The following is a 27,984-nucleotide window of genomic DNA, read 5'->3' as shown; positions in this document are numbered from 1 at the left end:
ATGCTGAAAAATGATCGTGTGTACGCGGCATTACTGCACCACTTATAACAACATTTTAAAGCGGAGTTCCACCCAAAAGTGGAACTTCCGCCTAATCCACTCCTCGCCCCCTTACATGCCACATTTGGCATGAATTTTTTTGGGGTGGGAATGGGGGCTTCAGGAGGAGTGGGACTTCCTGTCCCACTTCCTCCTTCCGCTGAGGGGCTGCTAAGGCGATACGTCATATCGCTATTTGGCAGCCCCTCCCTGTAGGCGATCGTCTGGGACACGTGACAGGTCCCAGGCGATCGCCTGTCCAATTGGATGGTGCAGCGCCACTCGCGCATGCGCAGTGGGTGCCCGGCCGTGAAGCTGAAAGCTGTCACGGCCGGGTGCCCACACTTAAAATTAAGACGCCGGCCGGAGAGGGGGAGAGAGGAGCGGAGCCCCGGCCGGCGCGTCGCTGGAACGTGGAGCAGGTGAGTGTATGTTTATTAAAAGCCAGCAGCTACACTTTTTGTAGCTGCTGACTTTTAATAAACATTGAAAATGACTGGAACACCCCTTTAAGTGCAGTACATAGAAAGGATTAATGTCTGTAAAACTTGTTCACTTTTTTTGCAATAGATTTGTACATGAATTGTTTATAATGTCTACTTGTTTCAGGTATACAGCAGTGGCAATGCCGATGCTATACAATACTCGCTACAGTTCCAAGCGAAGAGTGACTGTCATGATTACAGTGGTTTGGGTCCTTTCATTTGCAATCTCTTGCCCCCTCTTATTTGGACTCAATAACACAGGTAATTATTGCAGTTTAAACAGTCTTAATATTCAGACTCTCTTTTGATGACCTGATGTCATTACCTGCTTAATGTCACAGTTTTGGTTTGTGTTGGTACAGTTGAAAATATCTCTAAATTACTTTTGAACCAAAATAATTGTAACTATGTTTTTTCATTATATGTCAAACTTGTATTTGGTAGATTGTTTTAATAAATATTTAATAAATATTGTTTTAATAAATATGTATTGTTTTTTTTTACTGTGAGCAGACAAATGGACAAACATTTTTTAAAATAGATCTTTTAGGATGTTTACTGCATACCATTTTAATAACTATGATTGAATAAATGATTTTCTACTATTAGGCTACATTTGCACTATACACCAGTGATTCTGTGCATTTGACTGATGAAGTATAAAGTAATGATTTGCCTGGCTCTGCATATTGTCCTGAAATAAGCAACGTTCCTCCTATTTTAAGGACACGTGAATACCTTATGTTCTGTGTACTGATTCAGTTTGATTTATTTTATACCACCCCACCATTTTGGATGTGTCTTGGGATTGGGTCAAGCATGAGCCACGCAAATCCAAGCTTTGCAGGTCACTAAACAGGTGATCCAAATGGCCATTTCACCCACCCAAAGCTTTGATTGCAGCCAGGAGGCATTTATTTCATAAGGGAGATACCAACACAACAAAATGACAGCTTTGGCCCCCCACTGGCTTAAATTGTGAACCTGTACCTGGTATGGTACAGAATAGTTGCCCCTCCCTTTTTTATCAGCCAGGTTAAAGTGGATTTCCACCCAGAAATGGAACTTTCGCTGATCCGGTTCTTCCCCCCCTCCGGTATCACATTTGCCACTTTTCGGGGGGAGAGGTGAGCAGATACCTGTCTAATACAGGTATCTGCTCCTACTTCCAGTGAAAGAGCACGGCAGAATCTGCAGTGAACTATGCCATGTCCGGCCCCTCCTTCATCCCCCCCGCTGTCTTTTGGGAGACACACAGGTCCCAGAACACACCATTCAGAATGTGCAGCACCGCAAGGCTTCACTTCCTGATTCTCTTGCTGAAGATGCAGGCACCTGCACCTGGAGCCGAGGGACGGGTCGACTTCGGGAGAGGACATCGCGGGCGCCCTGGACAGGTAAGAGTCCTTTTTTTAAAAGTCAGCAGCTGCAGTATCTGGAGCTGCCCATATCCATACCATACTCTTATCCAGGCATGAAATTTGGCTGGCCAGGAAAAAGAAGGGCAGCAAGACTGTGCCCCCCACCTGAACCATAACCAGTCACATATCTTCAACATTGGAAGGGTACTATGCCAGGGGGCAACCTGGAAAATTGGGAAAAAGGCCTTACATCTCTGGCATCATGACTATGGGTGTCAGTGGGAGAGGGGAGGTTATCAGAATTTGGAAGCTTCCCATATATCAACCCCTCCAACCAGCATTAATGAATAAGGTGTACAATGTACCCCTTATTACTTATTAATGAAAAAAAGTAAATAAGCACACAGAAACCATGAACAAAAAACCCTATATTAAAAGCATTACCAAAAGACAAAGTCCACAAATGTAAATCCAACCTCTATTGCATTGTCCATCATTGTAGATCCAATGACAGTCCCGAATAATGACCTGCGCACTTCTCGCTCAGTGCCACGGCGACCTTCTCCCATCATACTCCCGCTACAAATAACAGTTCTCCATCTGGTTGATGATTGTTAAAAAACTGTATACAGATGCTGACAGATGCCATTGATCACACATGGTCATGTTTATTTGTAGTTAAATGGGATGTATGATGTCAAATGGGATCCCCTGGCTACTTTGCTTACAAGCATGAGGACGGCAGGGAAGTAACTTATTTAGCAATAATAGTTTTTTTTGTTTAAAAATAACTTTTTATGAAGTACACCCTACAGGTGTCCTACTTCGCATATAGGAATAAGGCACCCCTAAGCATGTTATTTAAATTAATTTATATACTTTTAACATTGACCTTTAAACCACATTAATTTACGTTATTTTATTTTTTTTCTTATTCATTTTTTTTTCTTTTGCATTGGTACGTGTCTTCATAAAAAATACAGGTTTCCATACACTCCATTGATGATGGCCAAAAAGCATAAAACAGCTGTATGCAGTTTGGAATAATTGGCTCTTTAATAGTAATCTAAATCTGAACTATACACCAGAATTTCTGGATGTGTATTTGACTGTTGGGGCATAAAGGAATAATTTGCATGGCTCCACCCCCTGTGCCGAAATTACAAAAAATCGTCCTATTTTTTGGATATATAAATGTAAATACCTTCTCTTCTAAGAAGGCTTCACTGTGCTGTACACTGATTCATTTGGAGGGCTTTTTGATTCCTTTAGTCCCTTCCTACCATAACCTGTATAGTTATATTGTTTTGTCGGGTCGTAAGCCCTACTCCCTAAAAGTTATGATTTCCATACACTGCACTGATGATGGCCAACAAGCCTGAAACAGCTGTATGCAGTTTGGAATAAATGGCTCTTTACTATAAGGTTACATTTTAACGATACTGGATGTGCATCTGGCTCGTGGAACATAAATGAATAATTTGCATGGCTCCACAATTTATTAGACTTTGCATTGTGTTAATACAGCATGCACTATCATGTAGTTGCTTTAGTAAGGGTCACCCAGTTATTTTAATAAAAAAACTGATCCTTTAATAAATTAGTTGCATGTTCAGTATAATAGCAGTTTTGTAACACCTTTGTAATGCTGGTGCATGCATAAAAAGGTTTGTGAGTGTACATTTTAACTGTTTGGCTTAATCTGCAGACAAATTGATGCAATGACATAAACATAAACACTACAGTATGTGGTAATACTGCCATTATTCAGTTTTTTTTGTTTTTTTCAAGACGTGAATTGCATATAAACCTTAATGACATTTTGCTTGCTAAATAACTGTTTGTCATTTTCAACTGCCATTTTTTAAATAAAATACAATACTGTTCTCATCTTTGTTTATCCTTTGTTGCATCTCAGCACTGGCAATCTTCTCCCATTGGGAGATTATGTAACAGGGCGATAATGTTGGGGAACAGTTCCTAGACAGTTGTCACCGCATAAAAGGAAGTACCTGAACAAAGACCTTCATGGAAGAATCACCAAGGATGATTTTAATAAAAGTTGCACATCTAAAACATTAAAAATGTGTTTTACAATTACAGTAGCGTGTTAAAGCTCATGTGAGATGTTAGTGATTGGGTTTAGATCCACTTTAATTGGAAAACGAAAAAAAAAATGAACAAGACAAAAAAAAAAAAAAAAGAGAGTAACTTAACCAACCAATTAATAGCCAAATGAAATAGAAGTCCAACCTATCAATACATGTAAATCAATTTAGAAACATAATTAACCTATTACTTACAAACCTAAACCAACATTAGACAATTGGAACTTAATCAATTAACATGTTAACATATCAATTAATCTATCTAAGGCAAGGGATGTAGCCCTTTGTTTGCCTTTATCCAGCCCTTGGGGCATTATTCCTTCCATTGACATTAACAATGGGGCTTAATTATTATTATTATTATTATTATTATTGTACAGGATTTATATAGCGCAAACAGTTTGCACAGTACTTTACAATATAAAGGGAGACAATACAGCGACAATACAATTAAATACAAGAGAATTAGGTGGGCCATGCTCCTGCGATCTTATAATCTAATAGGAAGGGGCTTGTAGAAGAAAAGGTAATAACTTTGAGGAATGGACTAAGGGGAGCAAACAAAGATTGGGTTACTAGCTGAAGGCAATGTAGGCTACCCTGATGAGATGAGTCTTCAGGGATTGCCTAAATGTGGACAGAGTAGGAGATAGCCATACAGATTGAGGTAGTGAATTCCAGAGGATGGGAGAGGCTCTGGAGAAGTCCTGGAGATGAGCATGGGAGGAGGAAACAAGGGAGCTAGAGAGCAGGAGGTCTTGGGAGGAGCAGAGAAGATGGTTTGAGGGATATTTGGAGACAAAATTGGTGATGTAGCTTAGGGCGGAGTTGTATATGGCTTTGTATGTCATTATTTGTGCAAAGGGAAGCCAGTGGAGGGATTGGCAGAGAGGAGTGGCGGACACTAAATGGTTGGTAAGATGGATGAGTTTGGTAGCAGCAATTATGATAGACTGAAGAGGGGGATAGCCTGCAAAGAGGTAGGCCAATGAGAAAGGAGTTACAATAGTCAAGGCAAGAGATAACAAGGGATTGCATAATTGCTGCTGCTGACACCAACAGTGGGGCACTATTCCTCCCACTGGCACCGATGATAGGGCATGATTTCTTCCTCTTCCACCAATGATGGGGCATAGTTATCGTCACCAGAACACTTTTTACTCCCACTGGCCATAGTTTGGCCCCTCTAAAATCTGTAGGATAGTAAACTGGACCTTTGTTTAGAAAGTTTGGAGACCCCTGTTATAGGGTAACAATGCTGCTTCCCAGTTGTGCTCCTACCTTATCAACCAGTTACATTGATTGTCCACATTTACAAATGGCTTTTTCAACATACATTGCTTAGGCATGATCCACTGCTGTCACCATTAGGATAATATCATACAGCCATTGTTAGAGTGCATATAGATGCATTGAAATGCTACAAAAAATTATATGAAGTTAAACAAACACAAGTTTATTTAAAAAGTGGTAATAATTGTTTATGATACACAGTTTTTTTTAAACAAGATAAATGTCATTAAGTTTGGATTTACAACTACCCAGTGGCGATGCGTCCATAGAGGGGGCAGGAGCGCCACCCCCTCTCTCCTGCACTGCTCTATCACCAATAGATAGATTAATGCGTTGCATGAATCTAACTATTTTCACCGCTGTCGCCCCCTATTCAGGTGTCCGGCCCTTTGTCGGGCACCGGTATCTGAATTATAGTGGTGGGGGTGATTTTGGAAGTGCCTGATTAGAGCTGTGGGCTCTAATAGGCGCCCTGATTAGAGCCTTAGGCTCTAATAGGCTTACAAATTTGTAAACAATGCTGTACGTTTGCTGTTTACTCAGTGTTGTGTTAGAGAGGCAAATAAATTACTGGCGGCAATTGATGGGCACACACTGGCAGCAATTGATGGGGCACACTGGCAGCAATTGATGGGGCACACTGGCAGCAATTGATGAGGCACACTGGCGGTAATTTATGGGCACAGTGGCGGCATTTTATGGGCACACTGGCAACAATTGATGGTTACAGTAGCTGCGTTTGATGGCACAGTGGTGACAATTTATGGGTACAGTGGCTGCTTTTGATGGGCATGGTGGCTGCGCTTGATGGGCACAGTGGCTGCGTTTGATGGGCACAGTGGCTGCAATTGAAGTTTTTTTTTTTCAGTTCGTTTGCGCCCCCCAAAAATTTTGAGCACCAGCTGCCACTGCAACTACCTAATCAGAAACTAGAGAGTGTGATTACAATCTCTTCAGCCATTGGCATTCTGATCTGAAACTGAAGATTCATACCTATAGTAATAGTGAAAAATGTGTAGACAACTGTAGACAATGAGAGACCAAAAACTTTCAGAGTAGATTTCCTTGACAGTAGTTTTCTTTGAAACTGAAAAAAGGGGATACAGTGGAACCTTGGATTACGCGCATACTCCTTCCCAGGAGAATGCTCGTAATCCAAAGTACTCACATATCAAAGCGAGTTTCCCCATTGAAGTCAATGGAAACAAAAGCAAGTTCAGCATTGACTTCAATGACATACAATACCGCATGTGGCCAGAGGTGGGGGGTGCTGGAGAGCCTTAGGAACACTGCTCTGCTGACCTCGGCAAACCACGGAAAGGCTTGGGAATGGCGTATTTCCGATAATTTCCAAATTGCTCCGAACGGCGGCGATCTGCGCCACTTGGCTCCGCTCGGCTCCCGCGCCCCCCCCCCACCTCAGGCCAAACGCGGTACTGCACACCACTTTGGCTTAAATACAGAGCAGCTTCTAGTAAGGCTTGAATGGCCTAAGTGATAAAAAGAAATTAACAACAGTGGTTTTCATACCATGCTCAACTAAAACCAACAAAACATACATTGAACATAAAAAGTGTGAATAATTAAATAATGTTCAATTTCCATACACCTCCACCAGATGTCTCCAGCAAATTGATAGTGATATCTTCTTTACAAGACCATCAAATACTTTAACGCTAGAGGCCTTAATTCCCCCTCTAAAAGATAACACATTTTTTATTAATTTCACAAACAGAAGATTGGTATTGTCTTGTTTCAAGAAACACATATTCGTTCAAATCACATCCCCAAAATAAATAATAGAAATTATACAACATGGATTCACGACTCATTCCCATATTCTAAATCACAAGGAGTTTCTATAGCGATTCATAAAGACACACCCCATCAAATGCTACAAAATTGGAAGAGTAAAGATGGCAGACCCTTAATTATAAGAATCCTGCTATATGGAACGATCTTTACAATTAATAATTTTTATTTAACAAATTAAGACTGGGATAAAAGCCTTGTTGAACGCAATGGATAAAACGGAGGGAACAATAATAATTGGAGGAGACTTCAATTTTAAAATGGAACCAAAAATAGATACCCCAGCAACTCATTCATATAGAAATAATAGCCAGTTTAACCACTTAAGGACCGTCTAACGCCGATATACGTTGGCAGAATGGCATGGCTGGGCACAATCACGTACCTGTACGTCCTCTTTAAGTGCCCAGCCGGGGGTCACGACCCGGTCCGAAGCTCCGTGATCGTGCCCTCGGGACCAGCGGACCCGATTACCGCCGGTGCCCCGCGATCGGTCACAGGAGCTGAAGAACGAGGAGAGGTGTGTGTAAACACACCTTCCCCGTTCTTCACAGTGGCAGTGTCACTGATCGTCTGTTCCCTGATATAGGTAAAGACAATCAGTGACGTCACAAGTCCAGCCCCGCCCCCCTACAGTTAGAAACACACATGAGGTCACACTTAACCCCTACAGCGCCCCCTAGTGGTTAACTCCTAAACTGCAATTGTCATTTTCACAGTAATCAATGCACTCTTTAGCACTTTTTGCTGTGAAAATGACAATGGTCCCAAAAATGTGTCAAAATTGTCCGATGTGTCCGCAACAATGTCGCAGTCATGAAAAAAATCGCTGATCGCCGCCATTAGTAGTAAAAACAAAATATTAATAAAAATGCCATAAAACTATCCCCTATTTTGTAAACGCTATAAATTTTGCGCAAACCAAACGTTAAATGCTTATTGCAATTTTTTTTACCAAAAATAGGTAGAAGAATATGTATCGGCCTAAACTGAGGAACAAAAAAATGTTTTTTTTATATCTTTTTTGGGGATATTTATTATAGCAAAAAGTTAAAAATATAGAATTTTTTTCAAAAATGTCGCTCTATTTTTGTTTATAGCGCAAAAATTAAAATCGCAGAGGTGATAAAATACCACCAAAAGAGAGCTCTATTTGTGGGAAAAAAAGGACGCCAATTTTATTTGGGAGCCACGTCGCACGATCGCGCAATTGTCAGTTAAAGCGACGCAGTGCCGAATCGCAAAAAGGGGCCTGGTCCTTTATCTGCATATTGGTCCGGGTCTTAAGTGGTTAAAGAATTTAAAAACATCAAATGGTAGATATACAGAGGGCTCAACATCAGATGGAAAAAAAAACTACTCTTATTATTAAAATATACATAATACATATCAAAGAATAGACAATTTTTTCATAAATCAAACTAGCCTGATGATGACTCCCTCCACTGATATCGGAATTTTTTTCTGGTCAGACCACGCTTCAATAAAAATGGAGAATATATAAAATCTATAGGAACATGGAGGCTACATGATAATCCGATTAAAGATAAAAAATGTGAAAAGGATATTCGACACGCGGTAAAGGAATTTCTGCAGATTCATGAAACAGATAATACTTTAATCCCTACACAATGGGAAACACTAAAATGTGTATTGCGTGGACTGTTCATCAAACATGGAACAAGATTAAAAAAGGAAAAAGAACAAAAAAATCTCAATTAATGGGAGAAATCTCAAGACTAGAAAATATACATAAGCAGAGGCTTAATTCACTGGATATAATAGCCTTGAAAGATAAACGTATGGAATTACAAACCCTGTTTGATGAACAGTCCCTACGGCTAAGGGATAAAAACAGAGCTCAGTCATATCAATATGAAAATAAAACAGGGACAATATTAGCCAGAACATTAAAACAACAATACTCTTTAACCCCCATAGTAAAAAAATTAAAATCCAATGGGGAATTGACTTATGACCCCATTGAAATATCCAAAACATTTCACACATACTATTCTAAGTTATATAATATAAATATACAACATGAAAATAAAGAAACTGGAAAGAAGAGTGAAGAAATATGTCAATATATTAAAGAAACAGCACTACCCAGATTCTCTAGAGAAAGATTTGGAAAAATAAATTTCAACAGAAGAAACACAACAAGCTATATCTGCAAAAGCCCAGGCCCAGAAGGATATACGTCAAAATGATATAAGGCATTTCAGGACTTTAATTATACCTAATATAAATAAGACATTTAATTGTATAAGGGCTTTACACCACTAAGCATGGAAGCTTATATTACATTAATCCCCAAACCAGAAAAAGGATCATACATTATGCAGTAAGTATCGACCAATTTCCCTTACAAATATAGATAATGTATACGTTTATACGCCAAAATTATGACACCTATCTTACCTAGGCATATAAATCTATTTCAAACTGGATTTACTAAGGGGAGAGAAACTTGGGACAACATAGTACAAACTTGTACACTGGTGGAATATGCCCAGAAAACCGCTATCCCAGCATGTCTTCTATCAATAGATGCTGAGAAAGCAGTTTTTTGAAGAAACTTTAATTCAATTAGGGGGTGGGCCCTGGGATGCTAGGTAGGATTACTATATTCTAATCCTAGGGCAAAAAAAACACCACATGGAATGCTTTCTGATATTATAGAGATATCAAATGGTACTCGTCAAGGATACGCCCTCTCCCCATTATTATATATAATGGTGATGGAACAGCAATACGTGAGAAAACAGGGACATCCAAGGGATAAATATCAAATGAAAATAATACTAAATAGCAGTATATGTGGATGACCTATTAATATAATTTACTAACCCAATTGTAAAAATACCAAATTTAATACAAGAATTAAAATGATTTTGAAGAATAAGCAATTTTAAAGTTAATTATGATAAACCAGAAATGTTAAATGTATCATTAACAGAAAAAATACAGACACTTCTTCAAAAAGACTTTGCCTTCGAATGGCAAAAAGAGGCAATCAAATACTTGGGGATATATACTGTATCTTAAATAATTTTATTAACTTGCAGAATTTGAATTATTCTTCAATAATTTGAAAAAAGTATAAAATCGCTTCAAAAATACGATAAAATAATCTGTTCATGGATAGGAAGAATTAATGTAGTAAAAAAGGACATATTACCAAAACTACTACCGTGTTTCCACGAAAATAAGACCGGGTCTTATAATAATTTTTGTCACAAAAAACAAAATAGGGCTTATTTTCAGGGTAGGGCTTATTTATTTTTACGGTATGTACATTAAACAAAATTTAAACAACATTTATTCAAATACCGGTACATTTCCCTTTGAATCATTGGTCCTAATCTCTCATTTACAGCAATACATGGTACTGTAGCTCTCCCTAAACAACATTTATTCAATTACAATCATGTCATCTTCTTCTGGAATATTATCATAACTCTCCAAACCCTGATTGCCAGCCTAAAAATTCTGTGTCCTGTCTTCCCCTAAGGTCTCCCCCCTTATCAGGTCAGGAGTCCGTTTTTTAGATAATTTATTCTGGTACTGTGGTTCAGTGTAGTTTTATACTGGTATGGTATAACGGTAAAAGTACCTGTTTACAGCTTTTACCGGTATTCTTCTCTCTTCTCTTCTCTGATGAATAGAAGAAGTTCGGCTGTGATGACGTCAGCGCGCTCGTAAGCCCGCTCCGTGCACTAGAGAGGGAGGGGGCGCAGACGTCCGCGGGAGGAGAGGAGGAAAAAGAAGAGCCAGTGCACTGGTGGGAGGAGGGGAGGAAACAGAATAGCCGAGATCCCTGGCTGACGCGAGATCTCTGCACAAAAGGAAGCAGCAGCAGACATCAGCCGGGAGGAGAGAAGAGAACCTCCGGCGGGGCAGCGGTGGGTGCAAACAAGTTTGTCTTACCATAGCAGCAAAAGGGAAACATTAACAAGCATTTAAAAAGTTATTTTTCGGAGATTGCCTAGGTCTTATTTTCAGGGTAGGGCTTATATTACAGCCCGCCCCGATAATCCAGCTGGGGCTTATTTTCGGGGTAGGGTGTATTTTCGGGGAAACACGGTACATACATTTCAAGCCATACAGTACCTGTTGCCGAGAATGTGTTTCCAGCACGACAGCATCGCGCTGATTCTCGGTGACAGGGTGCCGACATCTTGCACTCGCTGGAATAGACAAAGCACATTCCAGCGAGCGCGTCATAGAAGCGACGGGAAACCGACTTGGATTCCCACCAATTCTAGCTGCAGCGTTTGGTATGAATCCTGAGAGGGAACTCCACGCCAAATTTTAAATAAAAAACCAGCATGGGTTCCCCCCCCAGGAGCATACCAGGCCCTTAGGTCTGGTATGGGTTGTAAGGAGACCCCCCCCCTACGCCGAAAAACCGCATGGGGGTCCCCCCACAATCCATACCAGACCCGTATCCAAAGCACGCTGCCCGGCCGGTCAGGAAAGGAGTGGGGACGAGCGAGCACCCCCCCTCCTGAGCTGTATCAGGCTGCATGCCCTCAACATGGGGGGTTGGGTGCTCTGGGGCAGGGGGGCGCACTGCGGCTCCCCCACCCCAGAGCACCCTGTCCCTATGTTGGTTGTCGGGGTCTGCGGGCGGGGGGCTTATCGGAATCTGGGAGCCCCCTTTAATAAGGGGGCCCCCAGATACCGGCCCCCCACCTTAGGTGAATGAACATGGGGTACATTGGACCCCTACCCATTCACCTGGAGGCAAAGTGTAAAAGTAAATAAACACACGACACAGGGTTTTTAAAGTAATTTATTAGTCAGCTCCGGGGGCCCCCCCTCTCTTCTTTAGTTCTTTTACAAGGGGGAGCCTTCTTCTTCACCGCCGTCTGGTTCTCTTCCACTCTCCGGGGGTCTTCTCCACTCTCCGGGGGTCTTCTCCACTCTCCGGGGGTCTTCTTCCATCTTATCCGCTCTCCGCTGTCATGTCGGCACTCCCCGATTCTTCTCCCGCTCGCCGGTTCTTCTTTGCCGTCTTCTGCCTTCTTCTCTTCCTCCAATGTTGACACAACGCTTCTTCCCGCTGCAATGCCGGGTGCGCGGTTCACACCGATTTATATAGGCCTCTTATGATGTCACAGTCCCATCATGCTCCGGTACCTACCCACGTGGTACCTACCCACGTGGGTAGGTACCGGAGCATGATGGGACTGTGACATCATAAGAGGCCTATATAAATCGGAGAGCGGAGAAGACCCCCGGAGAGCGGAGGAGACCCCCGGAGAGCGGAAGAAGGCCCACCCTTGTAAAAGAGCTAAGGAAGAGAGGGGGGTACCCGGAGCTGACTAATAAATTACTTTAAAAACCCTGTGTCGTGTGTTTATTTTCTTTTACACTTTGCCTCCAGGTGAATGGGTAGGGGTACAATGTACCCCATATTCATTCACCTAGTGTGGGGGGCTGGTATCTGTGGCCCCCTTATTAAAGGGGGCTCCCAGATTCCGATAAGCCCCCCAACCGCAGACCCAGACAACCAACGGCCAGGGTTGTCGGGAAGAGGCCCTGTCCTTATCAACATGGGGACAGGGTGCTCTGGGGTGGGGGGGCCACATTGCGCCCCCCTGCCCCAGAGCACCCAACCCCCCTATGTTGAGGGCATGCGGCCTGGTACGGCTTATGAGGGGGGCGCTCGTTCGTCCCCACTCCTTTGCTGACTGGCCGGGCAGCGTGCTGGATACGGGTCTGGTGTGGATTGTGGGGGGAACCCCACGCCGGTTTTTCGGCGTAGGGGGGGTCTCCTTACAACCCATACCAGACCTAAGGGCCTGGTATGCTCCTGGGGGGGAAACCAATGCCATTTTTTTTATTTAAATTTGGCGTGGAGTTCCCTCTCAGGATTCATACCTAATGCCGCAGCTAGAATTGGCGGGAATCCAAGTCGGTTTCCCGTCGCTTCTATGACGGCTTTGTCTCCATCGCGGCAAGCCAGCTCGGCGCTGGCTCCCGCGATGGGGCTCGTAGGTGGTCAATCTCGCAGAGAAAGGGAGCGAGATTGACACAATATCATGGTCACCTACTGTACCCCTGATTCCCTAAAAAAAAAAATGATGCAGCTACGTAAAGCTATACACAAATTTTGTTTGGCCAAAAAATACGGAGGCCTTGTGCTACCCAATTTTTCTATGTATTTACAAGCCACATCATTGATTAGAATAATAGACTGGCACCATAATACAGAAAATAAGCAATGGATTAATCTAGAATAAGATATCATAGGAATACAACTTAAACTATCTTTGTGTCAGCTACTTTAAAAACATGGGATGCAGAACTAAAAAAGGGGGAACTATCCACAATGATTGGACCTACTGTATGGACCCATTGTTCTCCAATCCTAAATTTCCATCAGCCTTGGGAGCCACACAATTCATAAAATGGAATAGATCGCAGGACACAGGGCCCGAATATACAACAAACTTGATACAATACCTCCAACCAAACACATATATTGATTCAAAAATGCAACTATCTATGATTAATAGATCATTAACTAAGCTTTGATTAAAAAAATTGGTTACTATGCAGAGCTACATCAGATTTTGCACTTTTTGTAAATCATCCCCACTGTGTCATAGCAGGTCACTAATGGCTTTGCTAAGGTACAGGCTCTGGAAATGCCTAATATGTATCAGAAATATTTATAGTGGTCATGGGTAGAGTTGAGCGAACCCGAACTGTAAAGTTCGGGTTCGGTACGGACTTTGGGTTTTTCCCCAACCCGAACCCGAATAATTGCTGAAAGTTCGGGTCTGGGTTCGGAGTTCGGGAAAAAAAATGCGCGGAGGTCCCCCCAAATTCAATAACCAGACTCTTTAGGTCTGGTATGGATATTAAGGGGAACCCCGCCGCCAATTAAAAAAAAATGACGTGGGGTTCCCCCTAAATATCCATAACCAGACCCTTCAGGTCTGGTGTGGATTTTAAGGGGAACTCCACCCCAATTTTTTTTTTAAATATGGCGTGGAGTTCCCCCTAAAATCCACACCAGACCCATTATCCGAGCATGTTGACCTGGCCGGCCGCAGAAAAGAGGGGGGGACAGAGTGCGCCCCCTCTCTCCTGAACCGCACCAGGCCACATGCCCTCAGCATTGGGAGGGTGCTTTGGGGTGCCCCCCCAAAGCACCTTGTCCCCATGTTGATGGGGACAAGGGTTTCATCCCCACAACCCTTGCCCAGTGGTTGTGGGGGTATGCGGGCAGGGGGCTTATCAGAATCTGGAAGACCCCTTTAACAAAGGGGACCCCAGATCCTAACCCTCCCCCTGTGTGAAATGGTAATGGGGTACACTGTACCCCTACCATTTCACGAAGGAAGTGTAAATAGTAGTTTTCAGAAGGAAAAAAACACACACACCGTAGAACAGATAAATAATTATAACAAATAATAATATAATTCTAATAAAAATTATTCAATAATGCAATCAACTCAAAATCACTGAAATTTGCTCAGTTGTAGAATTGTCGCTGTCATTATTATTATTATTTTTTTGAGGAATTTCCCCACAAATCGCTATCGCTCAATTCTGCAAGTGATTATAATTTATTATCGCTGCTTTCTAGCTGATCTAAAACCATTTTTGACATAAAGGGACACTTTTGGTTGCTATGGACAATATACAGTTTGCAGGGAGAAAGAACAGTTTTTATTATATAAAAGAACATGTAGGGCACTGGGCAGACCACTAGGGACAAGGGGTGTGTGTATTTTTTACATACAGTACTGTAATCTATTAGATTACAGTATACTGTATGTATAGTGTTTGTTTACCTTTTTGAATTTGGCGCCGATCTCCGCCCCCGTGCGTCGTAACGTCGCAGGGAACGGAGATCGGCAGCACAGGAGGACACTGTGTGAATCGAGCGAGGAACCGCTCGCTCACACAGCGCGGTGGCATCGCTGGATCCAGGAACAAGGTAAGCCAGCGCGCACTGCAGGCTCTGCATAGCTACCACGAGCGTGACTCAGGGTTTCTGATTTTGGCACAAAAAATCCACCCCGAGTCATGCTCGGGAATTAAAATGGTGATTTCATAGCCACACAAGGTACTTCAGGCATGAAGAAGCTGAAAGAGATAGTTTGGCCATTCAGCATCGCTACATCCAGAGCCCACAACTAGGACAGTGAGGAAAACTGTTCCTCATCCTATTAGCAGATAGGGTCTGGGTGTACAGACGTGGAGAGCATTGAGTGTAAGTATAGGCTATGCTGAGACAAGGTCCTCTGGAACCTAAGGCAAGAATTTAAAAACCTAATTAGCGTTAAGTACACATTTATTCTGAGATTTGTCTCCTTTATAAAGCCACAAGGATTATGTTTCTGGAAAAAAGCTTGTATTTTTTTTACATTATTTGGCACTTCAAACGCAAACACATGCAAACTGAAATAAAGTTTGCATGCAAAGTTTAAAAAAAGAAAACAGAAAAAAATAAAGAATATTAAGCCCCAGTTCACACAAATGCAGTGTGGTTACCACTCAGGGATTTCAATATTTCCCGCACTGCATATGTGTGAACCTAAGCTGGGGGAGGAAGGGAATGAAAGAGTTAATAAAAATTATTTACTAATTAACTAAAAAAGGATTAATAAAAACAGGACTAAAATGTTTTCATACTTTTTTTATTTTTTATTTATACACTGTACTTTATGCAGTGATTCATGAATAATAGTACAATAGTAACTTTCATTCACCCTCTCCATTTGTCCTGTTTACCATTATCATGGAAAGTGAAAGTAAAAGAAAATTTCAAATTTTGGGTTGTCCCCAGAAAAGTAAGAGCGGGGAAATGTTCCTAAGGGTTCATTATATCTGTTGACCTGGGGGTTACCCAAGAGATACCCTTAATTTGCAGGGATTTTCTATCACTTCCTATTCCGTCTATGAGAGAGGAAGTGAAGGTAAATCTCTCCAAAAGGACAATGATGGAAATAATAAACCTTTCAAAAAGGGAAAAAAATTCGAAGGACAAGGCTGGGTAATGCAGAGGCAATAGAGCCTTCTGTAGCCCAACAGCATAGCACCGGAGGTTTGACCTTTTGATAGAAGAAATACATTTATGGTGAAACCTTTTCTTCAGTCATTAGTTTGGGTTAATTGAGTTTTCCTACTAATAAAAAAAACATAAAAATATTACTCCCTTGCACTAGGCAGCATAACACATCTTGAGCCCGCACTACATTCTGGGAAGCAGGTGAAGCACTTTAGCCATGAAAAGTAATTGTAAGTGTTCTGGGCAAGCTGAGGTTATCTGCAGTTTTCTGCCACATATCATGTTTGTGTATCCTCTTGAGCACAAATGTTGCTTTCAATTGTCTGCAAAAACAGAAACAAACACTTTCATTTTATAAATCCCAATTTATAACAAGCAAAACAACCACCCAACCATATCAAGTGGTAATAAATACAGTAATTACAAAACCGTTGTCCTGTCACTGTTATCCATTGTTATAAAATGATATACGGTGATCGACCAAAAAGATACCCTGAATGAATTATTGATCTAGAGAAACAATCTAGAGAAAACAATGAAGACAGACAAAATGAATGGTAAATGGAAAACTAATATTGTTTACCATACATTTTGCCTTCACAGAAGAAGGTTCCAGTTGCATATGTGGAGAAAAAGACATTTTTTTTTTTTTTTTTTTTTTTTGAGAGAGAGCATTATCAGATGTCTATCATGATATGACTACATTGAGTTATTCTTCAAATTATCTGCATTATTAAAAAGAATATAATTTTTTTAAATGTCAGTTCTGGTAAATAATTGACCAATAAACGTAGCAACTTCCCCAGCACTTCTATTCGGCCATCTTGATGCCTACACATCTCCGAGCAATCCAGGTGCTCTTTAGTGTTAGGCCTTGTACACACGGTCGGTCAAAACCGATGGAAACGGACTGAAGGTCCGTTTCATCGGTCCAAACCGATGGTGTGTGGGCCCCATCGGTCCGTTATCCTTCTGTCGAAAAATTTAGAACTTGCTTTAACCCCCTTGGCGGTAAACTCGAGCGTGACTCGGGGTTGATTTTTTATGCTAGGATCGGTAACCCCGAGTCACGCTCGGGCTGGACATGCAGAGTGTGCAGCGGCGCGGCTTACCTTTCGCTGGATCCACAGGCAAGTTACTTACCTTGTCCCTGGATCCAGCGATGCCACCCCGCTGTGTGAGCGAGCGGGACCTCCCCGTGTGCCGCCGATCTCCGTTCCCTGCGACGTTACGACGCACGGCAGCGGAGAACGGCGCCAAATTCAAAAAAGTAAACAAACACTTTACATACAGTATACTGTAATCTTATAGATTACAGTACTGTATGTAAAAAATACACACACCCCTTGTCCCTAGTGGTCTTCCCAGTACCCTACATGTAAAAATTTCTTTCTGCCTAAAAACTGTAGATTGTCCAAAAGTGTCCCTTTATGTCAAAAATGGTTTTAGATCAGCTAGAAAACAGCGATAATAAATTACAATCACTTGCAGAAATGTGCGATAGCGATTTGTGGGGAAATTCGTCATAAAAAAAAAAAATAATGACAGCGACAATTCTGCAACTGAGCAAAATTCAGTGATTTTGAGTTGATTACATTATTGAATAATTTTTATTATAATTATATTATTATTTGTTATAATTATTTATAATTATTTATTATATTATAATTTATAATTTTGTTTTAAAAAAAAAATCATACCCGGGATGCCTACAAGACTCTTGCTTGGTCAGATTTAAGTGAGTTATTTCTAAAAATTACAGACCTACAGTATAAAACGCCAAATTTCCTTGCAAAATAATTGTACCGCTTTTGGTACGTAATTCCAGACAGAATCATACCGCCAGGGAGGTTAAAATTCAACCAATGGACACCTAACCGATCGGTCAAAACCGACGGTTAGTATGCAAAAGCATCGGTTAAAAGCCTGCGCATGCTCAGAATCAAGTAGACACATGCTTGGAAGCATTGAACTTTATTTTTCTCAGCACGTCGTTGTGTTTTACGTGACTGCGTTGGAATCGATTGTTTTTATAACTGATGGTGTGTAGGCACATCAGACCATCAGTCAGCTTCATCGGTTAACCGATGAGAACGGTCCTTCGGACCGTTCTCATCGGATGGACTGATCGTGTGTACAGGGCTTTAGTGGAACTGTAGAGTGGTTGGGTGTGCTCAGATGTGCACAACACACTTGCCTAATTTGGAAGAATTATCTGGTAGTTTGCCTTTGTACAGAGCTGACATCTCCGGAGTTGGTGTTTCTGCTCCATATTTTCTGCCATTTCTTCTGGCCCGGCATCTTTTATCTTCATAGGTGTCCCCTGATGTAACTCCTGTGCATGTACACTGAAATTACATTATCTCAACATTTGGCTCTACTCCCCATATATACCAGGAGTGGGTTGAGCGTGTACACTGTACTATGCATGCACTGCAAACAGTGTACACTAGGCATGAGCTTAAAGCAGAACTAAACTCTACTATCCTTTTCAACCAAGGAGACTGCCATTGTTTGATCTGCAACGGACATGGTGCTACACATGTGAGCAGTTATGACATCTGTCATTTGATGGTTTGACCGTTTGGTTAAAAGCACAAGCAAATGTGACAGTTAGCAATCCCGGATTGCCTTAAATGTAATTGTTTGATCTGAACACAAATTTGGACTGAACCTTGGCTGTTCAAGCATTCAGACAAATGCTTTGAGCATTTACCTGTTTGGAGGGAGCTGAATGTCATGTATTAAAACCAGTTTTACTACCGCTATTATACGTGAAATATTCCTGATGTCAATCGATGTTAAGGATGCCTATTTGGGCATGGTACCACTGAGTCATTAACAACCAGTGATGTCACTGGCCCCATTCACTTATATGGCCCAGAATTCCCTTCAATGTAAGATAACCAATCAGGGATAGTTAAAAGAAAAAACAGTATGGGGATTCCCCCCAAAATTCTATACCAGATCCTTCAGATATCTGACCTCTTCACCCTGCCTTTCCACCTTATACAATCAGAGAACACTTTACATTTATTGGTCCAAGCTAGACCAATATAACTATGCATAAATATTCATACAGTTCAGCTTTATTAAAGTAGTGAGATGCAATAATTGTGTGCAAAGTACATGGAAATGTAGGCTGCACCTATCCCTCCTTGAACACCCAATTTACCTTTAATAAATAAATACACTCACAACATACTCGGAATATAATTGGCCGAGGCACATTTATTGGTGTAAACTGTAAATAGCTTAAATCCATTCAATCATTTATTAATTCATAAAATTCTCACTTGTAAATAATAAATATAAACAGCTCAGTCTTCAGGACTCAAGAAATACCATATATCAAAAAACAAGTCCCCCCTTTAACTTTGAAGGGTGACAAAACCACATAAAGTGCCTTCGACAAGGGGGGGGGGTTTAAATAAATAAATATAGCTAATCTAATAGCTAAACAATGTCTTGTTTCTTCAGATAAATACAATAAGCTGAACTTGTGTTGTTCTATTGGGTTACTGTCCTGTACACCAGTCATTGCACTTTGCCAGGCCTGTTTTTCAGCTGGAACCCAGTTCCACTACCTCTGGCTCAGGCCCTCTGCTGCCTGCTCAGCACTATCACCTGTAAAAAACACAGAAGCCCGTCTTCTGTGTTTACAAGTGAAAGCTTGTCTTCAATAGCTCCCACAGATCTACTCTCCTGACCAGCTGCCACTGAGTGCAGGATGGGGACAAGAGAGATGCAGGTGCCCCGGGATGCAGTGCTGATACCAATACCCCAACTGGATGATCTCTCAGCTTAACACAGCAACAAAAATAGTACATGTGGAAGATGATGGAGCTTTTAAGGATGGGCAGAGAAGATGGCGCAGGGGAGAGGTCAGACCTAAAGAGGGGTAAAAGTAAGATGTGGATTTGGGATGCAAAGGTAAGCAGGTGTGGAGGAAGGCTGAACTCTGCACTCTGTGTAGCATATAACTAAACTGTATGCAGCACACCCTGAACTCTGCACTCTGTGTTTAACCCCCCAGGAACTCTGTACATAATGCACTCCTGATATTTAATGCCCCTTTAACACCCTCCCACTGTTGGTGAAATTTGACCACATCCACTATTTGATGCAGTTTGGAGGTTGTGTGTGAAGGGGGTTTTGGGTGGCCATGGTTAAGTTCCTGCACCTATCTTCTGAGAAAAAAAGCCCTGCACATTGCAGCACTAATAGTAGCTTAATACTGTCAAATTAATTTGCTTGGGTACAAAACCTGTTTTATTGTCATTAAAGGTTGTTTCAAATTTGTATGTTGTTAAAGTAGAGCTGAACTTATACAAGTCATTTATTAATTATTTCATGGGTTCATTATCAGGAAAGCCTACTTAAAATACCATTTGCTGGAAAACAGGTTTCTAAGTTGTTGGCCACTTAACCAAAGACAAGATCAATTAATAACTCTGCTTGAACAGATGTCTTACCCCCTCAGCAGAAACTATGTAACTTATTTAATAGAGATTATGTACTATACTCAGAGTTCTGTGTATGGGATATCCAGAATGAAGTAAATTTTTTTAGTTTAAAAATGCTTTTCTTTTATTGTTAGCCTCTATTTGATTTGTGCAGTTAAAATTGTAACTAAGACCTCTGTGGTCTAACTAGAAAGTCCAAAGAAAACAACTGGAATCAGTTTGGTGCAAAATATTGACAGGCAAAGCCTAAACGAACAAAATTGATCTTAGGGATTTTCTTCTGCCATTCAGTGAGCTTTTCTGGTTATTTACAAAAGCTTAAAGAATTTAAGTTGGTTGATGCTGGGTATTATGATAGGATTGTCTTCTTTGTTTAGTATATAAAAAGTTTTGGAGCCCATTTTACACTTCTGCACGTGCTACTGCATTGCTGCAATGTGTGGTAACATCCGCAACAATTGAATGGTAACCCAAATCACTATGGCGCTGTACCAGCATTGTAAAGCATGTCATAATGCACAGTAAAGCCTCGTACACACGACTGAGGAACTCGACGGCCGAAACACATCGTTTTGCTCGTCGAGTTCCTTGTGAAGCCGTCGAGAAACTCGACAAGCCAATTTTCTCCATTCCCGTCAAGGAAATAGAGAACATGCTCTCTTTTTGGCTCGTCGAGTTTCTCGACAGTTTCCTCGACGAAAATGTACACACGACTGGTTTCCTCTGCAAAAAAATATCTCCCAGCAAGTTTCTTGCTGTTTTTTGTCGAGAAACTCGGTCGTGTGTACGAGGCCTAATGTGTGGTAGTGTGATTGTTTACAATTCATTAGTGGCATAGACCCTATAAGGTTGAATTACGACAGGAGTGGAGACTGAGTCACTGAGTTTGGTAAATAAAATGTAGATTTTTTTTTTTGGTAATGTGCAAGAAAAATCCTGCTAGGTGATTGGATATTACATGTGATTGGATAATACAATGAACACAGCTTCACATTACTTACAAACATTCACTTTGCTAATTGAACAACCTTGATTTATTCAATAAATCAACCAAGCTAGGTGATCAAATTTATTTCATTTAAAAATATTTCTGAATTTCTTTTACCATTGGTTTCATTTTCTTCATGCACAGCACAGCTTTGATGTCAGTACTTAGAATGTATATATATATTTATATTTAAACGGTGAAGAGGATTTGTACTTACTTGATCTTATTTTTACAGCATCCAATGAGTGCCTCATTGAAAACCCTGCATTTGTCATCTACTCCTCTGTTGTATCCTTCTATGTCCCTTTTATTGTCACACTCCTGGTATATGTCCAGATTTATATAGTTCTGCGAAAGCGAAGGAAGAGAGTAAACACCAAGCGCAACAGTCGTGGAGTGGAGGCAGATGGCAACAAGGTAAATGATGTATACAGATACAATAGATATATCATTTTATTTTATAATTTCATAATAAATGGTAATAAAATAGTTATAATTTAGTGTAAGCGATTCCATACCTTGCCACAATGTTATTGCTAAAATATAATGGAATTGTTCTAATAAAACTGGAGAGTGCAAAATCTGGTGCAGCTGTGCATTGTAGCCAATCAGCTTCTAACTTCAGCTTGTTCAATTAGGCTTTGACAAAAAAAAAAAAAAATGGAAGTTGATTGGTTTCTATGCAGAGCTACACCAGTTTTAGTAAATCAACCCCAATGTATCATGTTGCAGTTGGTAATTCCATACCCATTGAGAAGCCATTTTGGAACTAAAATGTTCAGGTTCATATTGTATAGCTCTATAGCTTATAGGAGCTAGGGCTTGCCACCTGTTGATCCTTTTTATAAGGTGGAATATTTAGCCCCATGTAAAACTCCCAGCCGGACAGTAAAAGTTTATGGTGGGCCTGCTGATAGTTATGCTACTGGTTTTATACTGTAAAATGACCTAGTATGTTTCACTGTTGCTAATAAAGTAGAGACACAAAAATACCTGAATTCCAGATTCCAGATGAAAGCCTTATGCCCTGTACACACGATCGGTTCGTCTGATTTAAACCGACCGATTGATCAGATATCCGATGAAGCTGACTTTCATCAGTCTTGCCTACACACCATCGGTTAAAAATCCAATCATGTCCAACGCGGTGACGTAAAACACAATGACGTGCTGAGAAAAATGAAGTTTGATGCTTCCGAGCATGCGTCGACTTGATTCTGAGCATGCGTGGATTTTTGACCAATGGATTTCCCCACAGACGATCGTTTTTTTCTATCGTTTTTTTTACTTTAAGAAAAATTTAAAACAGGTTCTATTTTTTTTCACCGATGGGAAAAATACCGATGGGGCCCACACACAATCGGTTCGTCCGATGAAAACTGTCCATCTGTCCATTTTCATCAGACGAACAGATCATGTGTACAGGGCATTACTAACAGATTATGAACTGATTATGGTGCCATCATATACAGCTTCAGATATCTATGCTATTCCTAAACTATTGATGGTTACAGATCTTAACAAGCATTTGATTTTACTGCAAATACTTTAGGCGCTTATATTTGTAATCTTTGTCAAAATAAGTGACTTTCAGAGGAGCTTGGTATAGCAATGGGAGAGGTGGTTACTTTAGATAAAACTTGTATATCAAGTGGTGTGAACACAGAAGGGGGTCCACAATTCTTTTATATTTTTTGGCTCAAACAAAGATCTGGAAAATCCTAATTGTATTCATAGTATTCAGGACAACAGCCTTAAGCCTGGAACACACTATGGGCTAGATTCAGGTAGAATTAGACAGGCGTAGCTTATCTCAGCTACACTACGCCGCCGTAAGTTTGAGCAGCAAGTCCTGTATTCACATAGAACTTGCGCTGAAACTTACGGTGGCCCAGTGTAACTGGGCCGGCGTAAGCCCGCCTAATTCAAAATAGGATGGTTGGGGGCGTGTTCTATGTAAAATACTAGTGACCCCACGTATTTGAAGTTTTTAATGAACGGTGCATGCACCGTCCGTGGACGTATCCCAGTGCGCATGCTCCAAATGACGTTGGCAAATCGTCATGCTTTCGACGTGAACGTAAATTACGGCCAGCCCCATTTACAGATGAGTTACGCAAACGACGTAAAATTTTCAAATTTCGACGCGGGAAAGACGGCAATACTTAACATTGGCTGCGCCATGTTTTTGGTGGTTTATCTTTACGCCTGAAAACCCCTTACGTAAACGGCGTATCTTTACTGCGACAGCCGGGCGTACGTTCGTGAATCGGCGTATCTGACGATTTGACGTAGACCTCATTCCTGTGCAATTCTGATGTAAATTGACTCCTAATGAAAGGTATAAATAACATGCAAGAACAATATTTACAGTCAGGCTCAATTTACACTAACGCATTTTTGATGCATTTTGCAGAAATGCATGGAATTTTTTTAACATGGGTTCCTATGGAACATTAATATCAATGCATTTATGTGCCTCTGCGTTTTTGGAAAGGTCAGGTACTTTTGCAAGTAATAGACTTCAATGGACCCACATCCAAAATGCAAGTACCACATTTTTATTGAGATATTGCCGCAATTTGCGTTGTTGTTTTTTACACCTAAATAATAGGGTACTAATGCGCTACCAAAGTGTTAAACAAAAAATGTAAATACTAATATTAAAAGGGTAAAGTGGAAGTGTAAACAGCAGCTAAACTTCTGTAGTGTTGCCAGCACATGTAGAAATGTGTATAAATATTGAAGTAGCGCTAATTACTCTAGTGATTAAAGTGCTAATAATAATTCAATTGATAAAGGTATAAATCTAACAAGGAATTCAAATATATAATGCAGCACAGCAAATAATCCAGCAAGTGATCAAAGTCTGTGTAAATATATGATCAAAGTACTAATTTTACATTATATTTACACAGACTTTTATTACTTGCTGAATTGTTTGCTGTGCTGCATTATATATTTGCATTTCTTGTTAGATTTATACCTTTATCAATTTTATTATTATTATTAGCACTTTAATCACTAGAGTAATTAGCGCTACTTCAATATTTATACACGTTTTTTTTTTACACTGCATATACAGTAGCTGGTTACTATAGGAGAGAGCCGAGAATCCAACAATGAGTCATCAGCTGTCAGCGGGGTTCCCCACTGACAGATGAATGTAAAAAAAAAAATACTGGCTAAGGAGAAATTGTGAAAAAAAAAAACAGTGTGGGGGTCCCCCCAGGTCCATAACAGGCCCTTGGGTCTAGTATGGGTTTTGAGGGGACCACCCCCATTCGAATTCATTTCATAGTAAGCCCTGGTTCACTTCTATGCATTTTTAGTGCACCATAGGGTCCATAGCAAATATCTTTTGCAGTGCTTCCTGCAGATGAGGGGGATGATTGGTGCTGGTTGCATTCTTTAGTACATCAGTTTCAGTCCTATCATTTTAAGTCCTAGTACTCTTATTAGGCTTGGCTGTACCAGAAGCACTTGTACCTTGGACCAGTGTTTCTCATTCTTTTATCAGTCACGACACCCCTTTATAAGTATTTTCAGTCTTGAGGTACCACAGTCTAAAAAAGTAGTCCTGCTAGCTTAGAAAAGCAGTTCTGATCATACAGAGTCTAGGGGTCAGGAGTAAGGCCTTATTCAAATGGGTGTACACACATACATAAACACACACACACACACACATACTGTACGTATATACATAAACTCACATACCACAAATTGCAGTTTACTGTACCTGGTTGACAAGTTCAGTATCTGAACTGCCAGTTATAATGCTTGTTTACATACTACTAGTAGCAGGGGATGGGGAGGTTGACACTCAAGATGCAGCCTTCCCCTGCCCACTGCTCTAAACAAGCTCCCACTCTGCAGTTCAGTGCTTCTCTGCCCTGGAGGCAGTGAAACCAGTTGGCATCTCAGCCAGTCAGCTATTCTCAACCAAAGCACTGTGTCACCCCTGATGAACCTAGACAGCACTCCTGGTTGAGGCAGCACCACATATGAGAAAAGCTGCCTTACACAGGCAGAACCCCAACTGCTGCAATTTCCTCCAGGGTCTGTTGGGCCTGAATGTCTGCCCTATGGAAATTACAAACCATGTCCATATGTGTTTTACCTTAAGTTTTGATTAGTCATACTTGGCATACATTTGTGATTTTGCTGATTATTTTGTACTCTGCGAGACCAGGCAAGATTGCAAAATAAGATATAGAATACAAACATTTAAGATAGGAAGGGAATTGTTGCTATATATCTCAATCTACAGCCATGGCCAAAAGTTTTGAGAATGGTTTCTATAGCCATTTATACTGATTCACTCTATCTAACAGGACTGCCTTAACTTTAGCATGTATCATTGCTATAGTGACCCTGGGCCAGATTCACAAAGGGGATACGACGGCGTATCTCCTGATACGCCGTTGTATCTCTGTTTCTATCTATGCGACTGATTCATAGAATCAGTTACGCATAGATATCCCTAAGAACCGACAGGTGTAATTGTTTTACACTGTCGGATCTTAGGATGCAGTACCGCGGCCGCCGCTGGGGGGAGTTTGCGTCATAAACCAGCGTCGGGAATGCAAATTAGGAGTTACGGCGATCCACGACGGATTTTCGCGTTCGCTACGTCGCCGCTAGTCTAGTTTCCCGTCGCAAATTTAGTCATCGTTTTGAGTGCCCTGACTTTAGTCAGCAATCGTATTGCTGTCTAAAGTATGGCCGTGGTTCCCGCGTCGAAATTTAAAATTTAACGTCGTTTGCGTAACACGTCCGGGAATACGGAAGTACGCTACGCGCGTCGCCGTTCGAAAAAATTACGTCACGGCACGCAAAGCACGACGGGAATTTCTGTTCAGCACGACGAGACTTTCTGTTCAAAGTGATTGCAATTCTCCGATTTGACAAAAAGTAGTTAAGATGAACTTGCAACAAATGTACTTCAGCCTGCAACCTCCTGCAGGCATGGGTGCATAGCTGATGTGGTCTTTAGCTCTTTTTATTGTATAAATATTTTTATCCGAAACATTTCCTTGTATTTTTTTTTTTATGGTGTACTATATTGACACATATATAATGCCACCTAGAATGTATTAAAGTTAAACTCTTGTCCAAATATTTCAACATTTTAATAACAGTTTTGGATTTTAAAGTTGCAGTACAGTATGTAATAGTTCTATTGTGTGTAATCCATTAATATTTAATAGCAGAATATGACTTTGAGTATTCTACCACACAACTGAAAAATGTAATGGTTATGGAAGCTGATTAATGTGGAAAACATTTGGGGAATAGTGTAAGGATTAAAGATTGCAGTGTACCTGTTTTTAGCCCAAATTAGTTTATTCTGAACCAGATTTTTCTAGATATATCCTAGCATTTCTAGGTATGAGATGAAAGTCTGCCTATATACAGTCTGATATTTGTAATCTATGTGAGTGTTTCAGTTATTGCCATAGCTGGTATTAGTAATGCCACACACGATCGTTTTTTCCGTCGGAATAAACTCCGACAGGTTTTTTTGACGGAATTCCGCCCAAGCTATCTTGCATACACACGGACACACCAAATTCCGACCATCCAAAATTCAGTAACGTACAACACTATGACGAGCCTAGAAAATGAAGTTCAATGCTTCCGAGCATGTGTCAACTTGTTTTCGAGCATGCATGTTTTTTTCTGCGTCGGAGCCCCATACAGATGAACGCAATTTCCGATAGAATTTTTTTCCGTCGGAAAAAAAGAGAACATGTTCTCTTTCTAATTTTGTCGTAAATTTCCGAAGGAAAAAGTCCAATGGTGCATACACACGGTCGGAATATCCTATGAAAAAAATTTGTCTGACTTTTTTCATCGGAAATTGCGATCGTGTGTACGAGGCATTAGGGTTAGCACCCAATATTAGATCCCCACTCCCAGTCAAAACCTTTTTTTTAATTTGCATTACTGTCTTTCTCCCTGTTTCTTCACTTTCTGTTCCACTGACAGAGCAATAGTAGAGTTGAAGCATGGTGTGAGATTTTAGTACTCTCTATTCTGGTGACATCCATTCACCTTGTTTGTTGCCCAATAAATTATTCCAACTTAATCCCAAAGTAAAAAATTGTTTTTACCGCAGATAGGCTTTAAAGGGGTTGTAAACCCTCATGTTTTTTACCTTAATGAATCCTATGCATTATGGTGAAAAAACACCTGGCAGTGACTGCCCCCCTTGTTTTACCTACCAGAGCCCTGGAATTTCACATCTCTGGGGTTCTCAGCTCTCAATTTAATAGATTGATAGCAGTGTCGCCATTGGCTTCCACTGCTGTCAATCAAATCCAATGATGCAGGCGCCGGGGGCGGGTCCGAGTCTTACATTCGGTGTCTATGGATGCCGAATGATGGACTCG

General features: G+C 40.9%; 1 protein-coding gene across 3 annotated transcripts in view; it reads left to right on the top strand.

Annotated features, from left to right (window-relative positions):
- The window catches only part of DRD2 (dopamine receptor D2), a 356,750-nt gene that overhangs the window by 309,983 nt on the left and 18,783 nt on the right, over positions 1–27,984 (top strand). For all 3 annotated transcript variants that reach the window (XM_040326018.1, XM_040326016.1, XM_040326017.1), the window contains exons 4-5: positions 649–785; positions 21,825–22,006. In XM_040326018.1, the coding sequence (XP_040181952.1) occupies positions 649–785; positions 21,825–22,006 (319 nt within the window). The remainder of the gene's footprint in view (positions 1–648; positions 786–21,824; positions 22,007–27,984) is intronic.

The sequence above is a fragment of the Rana temporaria genome, chromosome 10 (assembly GCF_905171775.1).
Source record: "Rana temporaria chromosome 10, aRanTem1.1, whole genome shotgun sequence".
In the NCBI taxonomy this organism is placed as follows: Eukaryota; Metazoa; Chordata; class Amphibia; order Anura; family Ranidae; genus Rana; species Rana temporaria.
The sequence above is the reverse complement of the archived record's forward strand: the minus strand, read 5'-3'. Positions and strand labels throughout refer to the sequence as shown.